This window comes from Ananas comosus, linkage group 21 (genome assembly GCF_001540865.1).
Source record: "Ananas comosus cultivar F153 linkage group 21, ASM154086v1, whole genome shotgun sequence".
NCBI classification, from domain to species: Eukaryota; Viridiplantae; Streptophyta; class Magnoliopsida; order Poales; family Bromeliaceae; genus Ananas; species Ananas comosus.
In genome coordinates, this window is record NC_033641.1 from 9,584,879 (window position 1) to 9,601,064 (window position 16,186).

At 36.8% G+C, this 16,186-nt stretch overlaps 1 protein-coding gene across 1 annotated transcript; it reads right to left on the minus strand.

Moving 5' to 3' along the window:
• On the minus strand, positions 1,293-13,286 carry LOC109726811 (histone-lysine N-methyltransferase ASHH2). Its single transcript, XM_020256602.1, has 18 exons — positions 13,108-13,286; positions 10,433-12,841; positions 10,058-10,274; positions 9,368-9,534; positions 9,140-9,219; positions 8,193-8,324; positions 7,989-8,105; positions 7,792-7,884; positions 7,160-7,237; positions 6,118-6,174; positions 4,718-5,357; positions 4,578-4,633; positions 4,311-4,387; positions 4,129-4,211; positions 3,940-4,019; positions 3,725-3,804; positions 2,822-2,867; positions 1,293-2,603 (listed from the first exon to the last, which is right to left on the minus strand). The coding sequence occupies exons 1-18, from the start codon at positions 13,250-13,252 to the stop codon at positions 1,623-1,625; spliced, it is 5,538 nt and encodes a 1,845-aa protein (XP_020112191.1). The 5' UTR covers positions 13,253-13,286; the 3' UTR covers positions 1,293-1,622.

Sequence of the window (16,186 nt, forward strand, 5' to 3'; positions counted from 1 at the left end):
TTGTAATGAAACCAGATTGCGAATTGAAGCAATGAATCTGAAACATACTTTGCAACTGACTAAAAATTTCTGAAGCGCGCACACCCAAAAAGACGAAAAACAAAGTGGAAATTAATCCCTGAAAACTAATTGCAGGAAAGAAGTGCTAAGTTTGTCTCATGACAAAAACATATTTAGGACGGCAACGTTTTGTTCCATCCACTAACAGGTTCAGTTCACAACCTTAAAAAATAATAATAATAATACCACTAAAATGTATTGTAGGAAAAAAGATATTGCTGCTATAATATATTTCTGTCTAAGTGAAGCATCTAAAAGCCACCAAATTCATTACCTGAGTATAGATGGTTTCAACAAAAGCATATATGCAAGAAAACAGCATAAATACTTACATGGAGAGACTAAGATGTGGCAGATCTCCACTTTGAATGAATGACGACACGGCCGAAGAAAAATAATACCAACGTTCTCTGCTTATAAACATCACATTCAGTTAGAATTCCGAGTGTGTAAACTAATGTAGACATTTTTTGAGCTTAAATTGCACCACAGGTCCTCAATCTTTTAGCACGTTTTCAGTTTGCATGCCAATGCTTACAGTTGTTACAGTTGGCAGTCCCTAAATCTTATCTTATTGCTGCGATTTTGCTCTTTTCAACAAATTGGGCAAGAATATACAAATAATCATCATTAACCTGCTGTAAAAGCAACTTTCAAACATCTCATAGTGATAATGTAGGAATTGTGATCAAACTGAACCGAGGAATTTAACAAAAGGGTAAGATTACAACCAAATGTAAATATTAGGGACCTAATTGTAGCAGTCGCAAACCTGTGACCAAACTGAAACCTCCTGAAAAGGTTTGGGGTACCCTGGTGCAATTTACGTGCTAATCGTAGCTGGAAAAAATTGATCTAAAACTCCAAAAGAACACAAATGGACTGAAAGAAATGTTAAAAAAAAAAAAAAAAAAAAAAAAAAAATCATACAAAGATATAAATCCACAAAAAGGAATCAGCAACAAATGGATGAGTTACTAAAGAAGACGGCTATACAAGCATAGAAAAGGTAGATATTTCAAAGTCACTAGATGCTCGTAATCAGCTTACCTGACCCATAGTGTCATGCTTCCTTGCCAGCTGAATCAGAAACACAAAAGAAATTAATGAAGGCGTAAATGCTCCTGGATGTATTTGTTAGCTAAACCTCATTTATCAATGAGTTTCAGAAAGTTGAAAGAACAATTCCTTCGACTTAAGTAGAAATGACATGCCAGCCTAAGAGATAGATGGAGAAACAACAAGTTCACTGGACAGAAATGAATTACCCTGTACGATTCAAACTGAACCAATCATTCTCACTGAGTTTACAACATAAACTGAGTTAATGATAAAATCATAAACCCGCAAATACCACCATGTAAAAGAATTACAAAGAAAGGAGCACCTTTCGCCCCGCTTTCATTCTAACTTTTTCAGCTTATCAAATAACACCAATGGTTACGGTATACTAGCTAAAGAGAGCTTTAACCTAGGATCATTTTTTTTTTCTTACACCTTATGAAACAGGAATTCCCTTCTATACCCCTGCTCAAATTTCCCCTACACAGAAAAACTAGGGATCAGTATCTACCTCTAAACCCGCCATCGTTACCTTCTCGAGGCCAAGTGGACCAACATCGATGAAATTTCTGATTGTTCCCTCTCCACGAGCGGAAAAATGTTCTTCCAGGCCGGTTTGAGGACCAGCGTCCTCTCTCTCTTTCGCCTCTATCCAGCCTTTCACCTGTGTAATTTTGATTTGCTGACTGCGTCACGTTATCAGAATTAGATGTTTGTGATGAAGTTATAGTAGTCAGTTCGCCTCGCGGATACGAGGGCAAAGGTGGAAAAGGATGGAAAGGCATTCCAGGTGCAACTTTCCAACACGCAGCTTCCGCATCTATCGTTCCAAACTGCTGAATTAGGGTCAAAGGGATGCCATATGATATGCTCAACTGGGGAAGATATCTTTCTTGGGGATGCCCCATACTAACTTCTCCTAGAGCAGATGCACTTCCCGAAGAAGCGCCTTTTCTAGGAGACCCAAATCCAGGTGGCACTTCTTCCTCCATGTTTTCCGGAATCGAGCCCTTCAAACTTGCAGCTTCCTCAAAACAACTCTTTTCTTCTCTCTCTGCCTGTGTCTTGTCATTTATTACTTCAACCCCAGAAGAAATTTTCCTCAACTTTGAGCATTGATCTTCATAAGACGACACATTTGGCGAATCTTGGTCCCATCGACTTTTACGTTTCCTTACTCTTGTAGGATAGCTATCAGTGGGACCACAATTGGAGACTAGTTGATTAGGGTTCGAAGGGTTCCCTCCCAAGACTTCTTTTGCGCATGTAGGTGTTGGTTGGTAAGCTGCACCACTAACACATATGATTGCATCAGAGTCTCTAACGCTCTGGTCATATCGGCATTTGTATAATGGTGATTGAAACCAATTAGAGTAGGAGTGCGGTGAATCTAAATGCGCATGATCTCTGTCCGATGGCTCAACTCTTCTTATTGAACGAGGAATCCATTTATCTCGAAAACTCCGAGCAATCTGATGAACCTGTAAGTGTGTATTACAAGGAATATGTTGGTCAATTTTCAAGAAAGGGTGGCATATGATGATGTTTCTGCTGTATCATTCTCTAATGGCTCGATGTGTATTTTCCCACTAGACATAGCTAACCGATGCACAAGACAAGAATTATACATACATATATATTGCAAGGAGAGAGAAACATAGAATAAAGGACTCATAAACAGAATCAGTAAGGGCATTACCTGAGTGTCGTTATGCCTCGTCAAACTCAATATTGAGTCCTTAAAGCTGCAAGTTGAAATCCAAAACAAGAAGTTACAATGCCAGGTGTACCAAAAGAAAGAAAGCTTACAAAGCTACATATGATATAAGCATTTCATTTTAACAGGGTAAAAAGGTGCAGTTTCGAACTATTGCAGTTCCAGCACTGAAACGAAGGCAATGAACATTTCTTTTGCACCTCCTCAATATTCACTAGTATGAAGATTTTCTTGCAGTTTGTTAAGTATATTAAGTTTGAAGTCTAGTCCGCAAAATGCCTATGGATGAGTATCCCATTGTAAACCCAGACTGACATGTCATATTGAAAGGTCCAAGCACAACAGAAGATGGGATGCAGCCTCATTAATTGGTGCAATAAGTAAGTCTGAAAGATGTGATAAATCCTAACACTTCCTTTATATAGATCTTAAGAAATTTGAAACGTTTCCTGGATTATACAAAAAAAATCAAAGAAATAAATCTTTAATCAGAAGGGAAATGCATTTAGTGGTGAATACAATTCAAGATTAAACTCCATCTCAACTTTATTTTGCTTTGAGAAAGATAAAGTGTTAATCACTTCTGCAAAAACAACAAAAAGGAAAAATAATAGCTAGAAAAAAGAAAAAAAATCACTTTTCTCTACCTCAATATATCTGCACAAAATCACGGAAAATTTTAAAAAATAGAAAAGCTAGAGATAACAGCTAAAAAATCCACAACACATTGCAAAGTGCAATTCTTCATAATCAAATCAAGACAAAGTTGACTTTGATAAAGAGAACAAGCTGAGGCTAAGAAAGCAATTGAAAACAAATACCAATTGTGTTTGAGAGAGAGAGAGAGAGAGAGTTTTTCCTCTTTATCTTTTGTAATTCTCTAACCTTTCCATTCCACTACATGGAGGACCTCTAGTAATGTGTTCTGGCGTAAGAATCCCTTTTTGTGCAAAGAACTCCAAAACCTACAAAACAGGGCAATCATTTTTAATATGTGGACACAATAGAAGGCCATCTGAACGAAAATATTAACAGAAGTCAAGGAAAAAGTATTATGTGACAATCAACTGATGAAAAAACCAGAGCTTCTAAGTGTTAACCTTAAGAAGCTTTCGGATAATAGGAATTCTGTTGAAGTTGTTTCGGTTCTGCTTCATTATATTATGCAGCATTTGCAGACCTGTCGGATAGGAGAAAGGAAAATAAAAAATAAACAATTTTAAGCACATACTAACTCATCTCACCGAACCAATATAAATTTGTAAGATACTAATAAAGAATATCCATACCATTCTTGTTAATTATGTCCACCAAAACCGAGCGAGATTTTGTTTTTAGAAGCGCATCAAGAATCAAAGAGAGATCTCTTGTACTAAAGGAGAGAAAAGAGTACACCCAGGAATTAGATTCAAAAGACAATAAGAAATTATGTTGCATAAATAAGAAATCATTCAGGAAGGCACTTCAGAACCTTTGGGATGCACGTCCATCACTATCTCCTTCTGCTGCTGTTACAAACAAAAGCTTCAAATATCCTTTCGTAGAATCCTGCTCGAAGAAGAGAATTGTCAAGGAAAAACTTTATTTTCATACTTCCCATGAACCATTTACCAAATGACCCTTAAGTAAACAGAGATGAATCAAGCAAGAAGTTTATGTGTCCAAGCACTTCCTAGACTAAACAGCTTGAAATCCCAAACGCACTATAGAATGCAGGGTCTGCATAAGTAATACTTACTATTCGCTTGCTAATACCTCCATCCGTATCCAACAACTCATTAAGTTTTCCTTCAACTGCATGTACAAAGCAATTGAGCATATTAAAAAAGCATCTACACAAAGCCATAGAACAGTCCTTATGTGAGAATAGAATCCTACCTCCATCAAAGTGTCCACCACCAGAAGATGACAATAATTTTTTAGCTCCACGTGATATTTTAGTTTTCACACTTGACTTGCTCTTCTTCGTTGGACCACTAGGTGTTGATGATTTTGGAACAGGATCAGACTTTGATTCAATTTGTTTATCATCAGAAGAATGGGCTATTATCAAACCGCTTCTATATGGAGGAGTAGCAGGTGCAGCTTCATTCAAAGGATCCGATGTTTCCAAAGATAACTCCACTGCTTCAATATTATATACAGGAGTTCTAATAGCCGTTTCAGTGTCTATATTATCAATGCACACAATTTCTCTAGATTGTTGACAATTATCTGAAATTTCTCCAGATTTATTTAGCATGCACTCTTGTTGTATAGAAATCTCTTCTTGTTTCACAACATTAATATCACTACCAGCATCAAAAGCAGCATCCAGCACATTGAGCTCTTTTTCACCAGTTTCATTAATCATTACAGGTTCGAGATACTCTTCATCAGAATCACCCTGAACAATAACTTCACTGTTTGATGGGTCACCACCAAGATATCCTCGGCATTCAGCAGACCCGCAGACACATCTTTTGGCAGCAGCCCCAAATACGCGAACATAATTGTAATCAAAAGTCACCTCTTCACCCTGTAAGGGTAAATGAATCCAAGTTAAATAACACATGTAGCATGAAAATAAAATGAAGCTATATGGAATAAAAAAAACAGACAAGGCTATATATATACATATATATAAATATAGGCTAAATTATAGAAAACCTCCTTATAAATACCCCCATTTCCTTTTTCCTCCCTAACTTTCAAAAACCTACATTTCACCTCCTCAATATTTCAAGTTGTTGCATTTAGCCTCCTTCAGTCACACATTCCATCACTATTTCGTCCATTTCTTAGAATTTATACCGAAAATGCCCTTCAAAATCACAAAAATATATTAAAAACTTATTTATAGAAGAAGTAAGGGCAATTTGGTCATTTTGCCCTCTCCATTAATGCCGTGCCCTCCTGAAAACATTTCTAAAATTTTAAGGGGGCAAAAATGTAGGTTTTTTAAAGTCAGGGAGAGAAAATGATAAAGCAGGTACTTACAGTGAGGTTTTCTGTAATTTAGCCATAAATATATACATTTATCAAAATGATACTCTCTATAAACGAGAGTAGTGTTTAATTGTACAATCTGAATTTTTATATCCTGTCCAACTGTACAATGTCTCAATAAAAAGTTCGGGCATTTTACAAAGTTCTCTACAGATGAGCAAATTATGTTGTATATGCATTTCGACAGAACAGCTAATGACTAGAAAGGAGGAAAAACCTAGAATAGTGGTTAGTTTCTGGTTTCCAATCGACTGAAAGCATCATATGCTAAAAGGATTTCCAAATCATACCTTCTTGATATCATGTATTGCGAATAATCCAATACAGACTTCTCCATTTACCATCCACTGTTCCAAAAAAGAAAAAGAATTAAAAGCAGCGAAAGGAAAAGATGATGATAAATAAATAATAGATAGAGGCATAGAGCTAATGAGGTTGACGTAAGCAAGTTTGACTAGAAACAAATGCATTTAATCCAACAGCATCAAGTAATAAATTCAGCTTGCGAGAGAGAGAATTCACATGAGCTCTACTATCAAATGTACAAGTCTCCTTATTGTACAGGAAACCAAGAATTTAAATGCCGTGGCACGGCGTCGTGCTAGAAACTTGCCGGCATAGTGCGTGCCAAGCCATACCGATGCGTGCCGTTCACAAAAAATTCATGTATGCCAAGACATAATAGCATGAAATATTTATTTTCTTCAGCAACAAAATATTCTAACCCTTTATTATATATTTTTATCAAATTTTTTGAACTTTATTGAGAAAATTACTTACTAATTTAAAGAATAGAGGATTTTGAGCTATGTCATCGGCACGGAGACTGTATCGTGCAGATATCTTATTGGCACGATACTGCACGGTAGATACGGTCCATGCCGATGGACACTTAAATCCTTGCGGGAAACCCCCTAAGTAGTGCATCAATTTGTATTGCATTTCAAGGAAAAAAAAATGCATATACTATCAAATGAGCAGTGAAGTATACCTTGTTTTTTCAATGCAAATCCTTACAAGTGAATAAAGAACTTTCTACACCCATCAAATGGAATCAAATTCTCTCCAATCACACATCTGTAGCCATATAGCCATGGGTCTTTTACTACTACAGCATATAGCACAGATGTATAATTCTTTTTCCATTTGATCAATGACATTTCAATATTATTTGATCATCATAATTGTTGCTACAATATTCAGGTTCTTTCTCTTCATCCCAAATAGAACTAGCGAAAAAATAATCCCGATAATTAATGAGAAACACAAGACTTGAAAAAAAAGAGATCAAGTGCAGATGCAGATCAAGAGAACAAGAGAAGAAAAATTAACCTTCTCTGTGCGGCAATTAGGCTCACAACTATGATTGATAAATCTCCCCAAGTTTCCTTTAGCACATGCATCTATTACCTGATATTAAAAAAAGAGAGTAGTTATTCAGAAGCAATACAAATTGAGCTACAAAAAAGGAGCAACAAAAGGGTTTTTGATAAAATTATACATATTTCACAAGTATATTTATCAGCAATCTAACTTTAAAGACCAACATGAACAGATTTTACTTTGCCTGTAATATGATATGTCATTCCTTTTTTAAGCATGTACAGAAATGCAAATATAACTCTAGATCAGACTGAATCAACCTATATATATATATATATATAGGCTGCGCCTAGTCGCCTACTATACTCTTATGAGTATAGACCCTCTTGTACTCATAAATTTCTGATAGTTCGATGAAGAGATGTGCGGTTAGGATGATAGTGGTCCTCTAGGATTGAGTGGGTGGTTGGTTGAATAGTATGATCTAGCAGGTGGAAATGGTCAAAAAGGTAGATCTAACGGCTGAAAACTTATGAGTATAGAAGAGTCTATACTCATAAGAGTATTGTAGCTGACTATATATATAATTCATCAAATATTCATCAAAACGAAAGGCATAGGAAAGATGGAATGAGCCAAACCTCACCACCATTTAGCGTCATGAAGTAGAAATGCTTCTGACCTCTAGAAGCATAATATCTTTGTCGGGCTTCATAAGTAGGTATATCAAGAACCTGAATAAACAAATAAAACAGCGCAAATAATCTTGAAAAAGTTATATCACTGGAGATGCATCAAAAAAAAAGTTTATTTCCAGTGGACAGAAAATGTATTGCACCTCTCCAACATATTCGATAAGAAACTGGCCCTGAGATACATCTTCTAGCAATTGTAGCCCAAAGCCTTTCTTCCCACAGCGAAACCACTTGAACTTAGTGTAATTACGTTTCTGAAACTGCTTTTCAGAATTTGAATTGTGAAACTTGATGCATTATAAGAAAGAGTAATATTTATTTATTTACTGATTAATGACATCTATAACCTGCTGATTTGAGCAGAGATCGCCACAGGGACAGGTTCCTTTAACACACTCTATGTTAAGCATCCGATTCAAGCATTCTTCTCCACAACCCATTCTGCCATCTTCAGGAGGTTTGCAGTGGCAAACCATTGTCTGCTTGTTTAAGGATAAAACAGATCTAAGCTAAGAAAATAGTTCTTTTGGTACCCAAGTAATAATCATTAATCTCAGTTGAAATCAGAATAAATAGCAGACTGTGTGGCTGAGATACAATTATAACAATAGAGAAGCAATGCTCAGAGAGAACTAGGAAAGAAAGCAGAAACCCACTACAAAAGAAAAAAAATACAAACAGCAATAAAAGTACGGCAACAGATATATAGGGTTATTGGCTGAAGAAGAATGAAGACAGGCTTTGTTTGAGTAATGAATATTTGTAACAATGAAAACTTTCTGTAGAACCTCTCTAACTGCTATTTAACTTACTTTTTTTTTCCTGAATAGGAAGTAAAAGATTCAAATAGTATAAATAGAATATTAACATGAAGTGGGCCAGAAAAAACAAGCTTTAATTGTTCTGTTTGTTGTTAAAGGTTGACGGCATGTAATTCATGCTTCCAACACTCACATCTAGGCATCAAAATTCCTGTGATGTAGAAAATCCAAAACACTAAAAGTCAACAATGTTAATTTGCTGTTCAAGCAAAAACCACTGTTAATATGAAGTGGGTGAGAATAATTGAACAATGTAAATGAAGAAACTACAGCGATTTTAGATAGCTGATGTCCATGACTTAGTTGTTACAGGTTCCAAACGATTTGCTAAGGAACCAACCTTTTTTGGCATTTTGCATTGCCGAAAGCCTTATTTGGTATGTCCATACCAGTACAACAAGATGAAACAAGAAAATATAGAAGAAAAAAAGTAACACACAAGTCCATTTAAAAAAAAAAAGATCAGAACAGACCTCATCAATAGTCTGAGTTTTACGGCTGCGATGCAGAAATAAGTTTGACTTAATATGTGTCCAAGAAGCCGGCTGGGAAGCTACAACAACAGCCATAAATGCACCAAAACAAAAAAAAAAAAAAGGAATGATAAGAAACTCGGAAAGGATAATATACAGACCAGAAATTTTGTCATGAAATCACATTGAATGTTTAAGTATCCCATAATGTGATAGAAACAAACATACCAGCTGATTTTAAAGGCTTATTTCCTTTAGATATAGGTTGCAACTTAGATGAATCTTCATCACAAGAAGCATCCGAGAGGTCCAACTCAGCATTAATCTCCGCATTTGTCTTCTCTTGTGGTATTGAGCAGTCAGCAAATGCCTTGTCTGCATTGTCCTTGCAAGTCCTTCAAAAAATGAGCAACAGTAATAAATTAACATGTTAAAGCCAAAATAACAAAGAAAATTAACAAGACTCTACCGGAAGATGCAATGAAGCAAAGTATAGGACCTCATGCAACACAAATCAGGCAAGTGTTGTTTTATAAATAATTTATCCCATGCAACAGTAATACTTCTTTTAACCCAAAATGCACCAAGAAATTCATAAAGGGCATAGGTAGATATCAGATACAATTGAAATTGGACTTACATTACGGTTTAAGTATACAACAATGACAAACTAAAAATCTTATCATCTAGATCATACAGTTGCAGCTGGTCTACATTCATGCAAATATGTGGTTAAAGTATCCACTCGTCAAAATTCAAGAATAATTGCTACACACACTGTAAGTTTGTTGTCTGCATTAGCATGTTACACATGTTAGGATAAGTAGTATCAAAAAGGCTTTTTCATCTCAAATAAACAGAAAGAAAGTATGTTTATATACGATTAGAGAGAAAAAGATGAAGTAGCAAAGTTTGTACCATCCGCAGTTTGTTGCATCAATTATATCTGCTAGTGCAGCTGGTATACAACGCCATTTTTGACAATCATCGCAGAGGACCCATGCAACACGTGGCCGTAAAGACTGTCCCTCGAGAATACTAGCAGTTTCACCAAGAGGTACTTTATCTCCAATATTAACCACAGAGTAGGTCAATTGATCCTTCAATACAGGTCCTCTTCTATGATTAGGCTCACCTATACACCGAAATATATTCATAACATATTCAAGTAACATACAAATCCAGGATGCAAAACTTTTAAGCAACAATATAGAAGGTCAAATAGCAGGATAGAATCAGTAGATCTAAATAATGATCTAAGTAAAAAAGTATGCAGTAGTGGGACAAACTTACCGTTTAGTTCATTTGACTTAGCACCATTTACTTCTTTGCGGACATTTACTTTCCTTTTTCCATCACAGTTTTGTCTTCTGCGCCTTGAAGACTCTAGTTTGCTTGATTTGCCTTTACCCACCTTTGATTTGGTACTTCTGCAAGATTTATTTTCTTCGATTCTATCAGTTAATGAAGATTTCTCATCAATTCCCTCTGCACAACATTCCAGTTTTGTAGGTTCTGGAAAGCATTCGTTCTCAGGCAGTCCAAGGACAGACGATTCAGCAGGAAGAATTTTACCTTCTGAACATTTTCCAGATAAAAATTCAGTCGAGTTCAAATTGCTTACTTTAGATCTATCTTTCTTTTTGCACTTATGCCTACATAAACTTTTAGGATTCTTAGCCTTCTTCAGCTTTTGGGATCCTTGCAACTTTTCCTCAGTAACAGGTGCTCTAAATCCGTGACTCTTCTTGCTATTTTTCCCTCTTGTATCAGTGGTTTTCTGTTCTAAATCAAATGATGAAGCTGACGCTGGACTTGAAACAGCTTTATTAGTAGCACAAAAACCATCTTCGACCGTCAGATCAGGAACAACTGAGCCCTGGAGTGTTACAACATCTTGGATAGCTGGAGTGCTACCTATATCCATGACTGGATTATAAAGATCAGAGTCAGGAGATGAACCTGGATCTAACATGCCCCTTACGCTTCCCAAAGTTAGTCCAGAACCTGTATGAGATGAAACTCCATTGCTTTCACCCAGAATGTAATCTGAACATGTTTCCTGGGTCAAACTACTTTCCAAGTCCCTCTCTAGTTGCAGCCCATCCCTTTGAAGCAATTTTACTTCAACATTCGTAGCCTTTCCAATTTCATCAGAAACAAGCAAAGTTGCATTCTGATTCAAATTTGGCATGTTATCACAGGTATTTGGTTGTAAAGAAGCATGCAAATCGACCGAAACAGGAAAGGCTGATTCCAGATTCATTTGATCCTTTGCATCAATTGAATTGGTCAAAGCAGCAGATTTCGTCTTTGAGGACCTGAAATTTTTATTTCTCCAGCTGGTTTGGCATCTTTTTAAACTATGACCAGAGATACTTTTCTTCGACCTTCTGCCCTGCAGCTGAACAGAATCTGGCAGATGCATCAAAAGCTCCTGATTTTGAATGAAAATTTTTGATAAATTTTCAATCTTTCCCCAAGCAGAACTTTGTGGCGATTGTCTTCGGGAGTAACTTCTTTTCCTTGTAACTTGGTTTGGGATCTTAATGATGTTGCTTAAGAGTGGTACAGCAATGCCAACCTCTTTCCTATTTTTCCTTGTAATTTTCCTTTTTCCGCTCAATTGATTGGAATTTTCATTAGAAGAAGTATTGCACAAAGAAGCAGCGCGTTTAGGATTTGTTCGCCTAAAGACAATTAAAGGTAAACGTCTTGGCCCCATAGATTCTCCAGCATTGACATGCCCAAAAGGCTCAGTTAAATTGTCAGTGCAAGTTGTCTTTACATTTATCGCGCTGGCATCAACTCTATCTAATTGTTCACCTCTTTCTTGAAGAGAAACATCATCTCCGACTGAAGGAGAAATATTTGTCGGAAGGTCGGCGACAAACTCATTCGCCTGCCTGTTGGTCTCTTCTGAATAAAAACCGGCATGCATGTCACACCCATTACTATTTTCATCAAATGATTTAACTATATAATTACCTTCTAATCCGACAACAGCGCCGGAAGAAGAATGGGCCAATCCATCTCCTTCCAAAGTAATCGAAAGCGGCACATGTGGAAAGTGCTCGCTCTCTTCCTTTTTAGCGACCTCCAGACCCCCATTAACGGTCTTGTCGTCTACCACCGTCTGCCCGTCGTCTACCGGCGCACGTTGAAAGTGCTCGCTCTCTTCAACTTTAGCAATCTTCAGATCCCCGTTAACGGTGTTGTCGCCTACCATATTCCGCTCGACCAATGAACTGAAACCACACGCCGAACAGTCATCGGTAACACCCACATTATCTATCCTGAGAACCTCATCTGCATGGCCTAATTCTGAGCCAAGAGAGCTCTTTTCTTCCTCTTCAGCAACAGGCTCTTTGCACCCTTCTTCCTCCTCACTCGGCCCTTTAATTATTTTTACAAAACTCTTAATTTCATCACAACAAGGAGGGCAACCTCTCTTCTCCTCAGAACCACCAACATTGCTTCCTATTGAAACCCTTACCGGCTCGAAAGCTGAGCATGCTATGTTTCCCTCATCATCTCTTCCATCCAACACCTCTTCACGGCGTCTGGCGCTGCCGCCGCCGTAGCCGCAACCATCGCCTGCGGCTGCGGCGAATTCTTGCGCCGCCGTATCCGGGGACGCGCGCATTGACGCCTCTCCCTCGGAGGGATCTCCCCTGCAACTCGCCTCCGCCTCCCCCATCCCTAAACAATCCAAAGCATACGCAAATTAGGGTTCAGGAAACCCCAAAATCACAAAATACCAAACAACCCCGACGCCTCAACACAATGCCCGCAAGAAACAACACAACCGATCAAAACCCCAACAAAAACGACCATAAAAATCCCCCAAAAAAACCAGAAAAAACCCTAATTTCCGCCCCGCGAACACGATCACGCCGATCCCCGACCCAAACCAATTCCGATCAAGAAAAAGACCAAAAATTTAGAGGAAAACGACGGATACGTGCCTGGAGACGAGGAGGGCGCCGCGGAGGCGAACGGGGACGCAATCGCCGCTTCCGCTTCGGCTTCTCCGCGACGCGGCGGATTCGGCGGCGAGGATAAGCTCTTCCCCCTCTCCTTCTCCTCCTCCTCCTCCTCCTCCTCGCTCATAAACGAATCCAAAAGAGGAGAACGAAAAAGAAAAAGGAAAATAAAAAAAATAAAAATAAAAATAAAAATAAAAATAAAAAAATAAATGATGGTTTTTTTTTTTTTTTTTGGTTGACGGTTTCAAGAGAAGGGTGCGGAACAGTGCTATTCCGCGTTTTATAGTGATAAATATTTACGGAGATAACCCTTAACTAGAAGATACTTTTAAAACAATCCTTTCCGTTTTTCTATTTTATAGTGCTTGTTTAGTTAATTATTACTTTAGTTAGTCTTGTAAAAAAAATAATTTATTAAATTTGATGAGTTTATAACTATTAGCAGCTAACTGTTTTAGTTTTACTTACTAAAAGTGATGAAAATAGTTAAATTTGTCTAATCGTAGATGAATTTAATAAACATTTGATTCAATTGAATAAAATTATCGATTTTTGAAAAAACAAACCATAAAATTTTTTAATTTAAACTATTCTAGGTAGTTTAGTTTAAAACATTTAATAAATTTGTTAGCATTAATTTTTAATTATTTTATTTTAAAATTTATTTACTAAAAATTATTAAATTATTCAACTTTGTTGCATTTGGTAAAACTTTCACTCTTAAATAGATAATAATAGGGGTCACTCTCAACATTATCTAAAGTTGAGGGGTCACGGTGAATTTTTACCATCCTAATTCCGATTTGGGTCTTTGTGTTATTCCGGGGGGCGGGATAGAGTAAGGAGTGGACAGTAATTAGGACGAAAACGAGGGGCAAAGGTGGAAAAATGATAAGCGTTTAATGCGAAAGGAGTGATTAGGAGGAAAACAAGGGGCAAAGTTGAAAAGGGATAAGCTTATTCTCCCGTGGGTGTGCGTGTTGTGGGGGGGGGCGGGGGTGGAATAGTAATTAGGGGGAAAATCAGGGGCAAAGTTGGAAAAGGACACGTGGATTAATGTAATGAGGAAACGGGAAACTCTGTGATTGTAATTAGGACTAAAACGAGGGGCATAATTGGAAATGTGATGAGTGTTTATCGTCGGGGTGGGGTGAATAGTAATTTATGGCGAAAACGGGGGGCAAAGATGGAAAAGGAAACGCGGTTTGTAATGTGAAAAGGAACGGAACGGGAAAGAAACTGTGTCTGAGCCCTTCACAGTTGACGCGTAGTATAACCGTTTTGTAATCTTTATGGAAGCAATAAATATATATATATATATATATATAGAGTGAGGCTACTGTGCTATCGGAAACACGGAGCCTTCCGTGTTTTTAGCTCGTTTTCAATGTTGCGACTTTCGAATCGTCGATCGGTTCCGTTAAACTTGATCTAGAGTATTTGGAGTACCTAGAAAATAAATTTTATTATTTTTCGATATCATTTGCCTAGTGATCGAATGGGCTCAAAATCAACAAATTTTAATGGCCGTAGTGAGCCGTTTGCAAGTTTAACGGTGTAGAAATATCTAAATCACGTGAAATTTTGATAGAAAATTCTTTATACTATATAAAACAAGATCAATATCTTTGATTTAAAATTTTAATGTCATATTATTATATTTTGTAAGATTTTTATTTTCAGCCGTTGATTTTGAGCCCTTCGTTCACTAGGCAAATGATATCGTAAAATCATAAAATTTATTTTCTAGATACTTCAAATACTCTAGATCAAATTTAACGGAGCCGATCGACAATTCGAAAATCGCAACATCGAAAATGAGCTGGAAGCACGGAAGGCTCCGTGCTTCCGATAGCATAGTAGCCTCACTCTCTCTCTCTCTCTCTCTCTCTCTCTATATATATATATATAGAACTAGACTGAAATACTATTAATAGCATCAATGACTTTGTACTATTAAGTTTTTTGTCGTTGAATTAAAAGATATGCGGTTATGATGATGTGAGCCCCAAGGGTTGAGTTGGTGGTTAGTTGAATAGTATAATTGAGAAAGAGAGAGAGATGAGCCAGAACGATATCGATAGCGAACGGACTCTTTACCATCTATTTGTCTTTGACGATAGAATCTTCAAATCGACGAACTGCATCGTTAAACATAATCTATACCACTTGAAGTATATAGAAATCAAATTTTAAATCTTTTAGACATTATTGACCTAATGAACAAAGGATTTCAAAATTTATAATTTTAGTGATAAATAAATATGAGGCGTTTTCTCGTTTAACGGTATAAAGCTATCCAAATCAATTGAATTTTGGTTAGAAAATTCTTTAAACTATTTAGAACAAAATCTATACCCTCGATCTTGATTACAAAATTTCTATCATCACTTTTTAGAGGATATTTATTTTCAGCCGCTTATTTTTACGTCCACTTGATGGAGAAGAGAACAATATCGGAAAAGTATGAAATTTAATTTCTAGATACTTCAAGTGGTATAAATAATGTTCAACGGTACCGATCGTCGATTTAGATGCTCCATCATAAAAAACAAATGAGTGACAACGGAACTCGTTTGCTACTGATAATATGCCAGCTCAACTCTATATATATATAGAACTAGGCTGGAATACTATCAATAGCACCAAACTATTAGTGCTATTAGGTTCTCAGCTACTATACTATTTAACCAATCATCCACACAATCCTAGAAAACCACTATCACCTTAACCGGAGACCACTATTATCCTTACCACGCATCCTTTCATTCAACGGCTAAAAATTTAATAGCATTAAATGTTTGGTACTATCGATAGTATAGTAGCATAATTATATAGAGTCCGGCTACTATACTATCGATAATACAAAGTTCTTTGTGCTATCGAGTTTTCAACTGTTGGATGAAAGAATGTAAAATAATTCAACACGGTAATAATTTAAATTTATAATTCTTAAATTCTCATTTCAATTTGTAATTTTTTAAAATTTTTATTTACCTTATTTGACCCTGATTTGGGGTCAACTTTGGCCCCAAAGTGCGGTCAACAACACAAGAAT

Bases quoted from the DNA above. Each gene is read 5' to 3' on its own strand.
- LOC109726811 (XM_020256602.1), bottom strand. From the start codon at position 13,252: ATGAGCGAGGAGGAGGAGGAGGAGGAGGAGAAGGAGAGGGGGAAGAGC. The intron at 10,275-10,432 runs GTAAGTTTGTCC...TTCGGTGTATAG, and splicing joins TAAGTCAAATGAACTAAACG to GTGAGCCTAATCATAGAAGA. The intron at 8,106-8,192 runs GTTATAGATGTC...TCTGAAAAGCAG, and splicing joins ATCTCTGCTCAAATCAGCAG to TTTCAGAAACGTAATTACAC.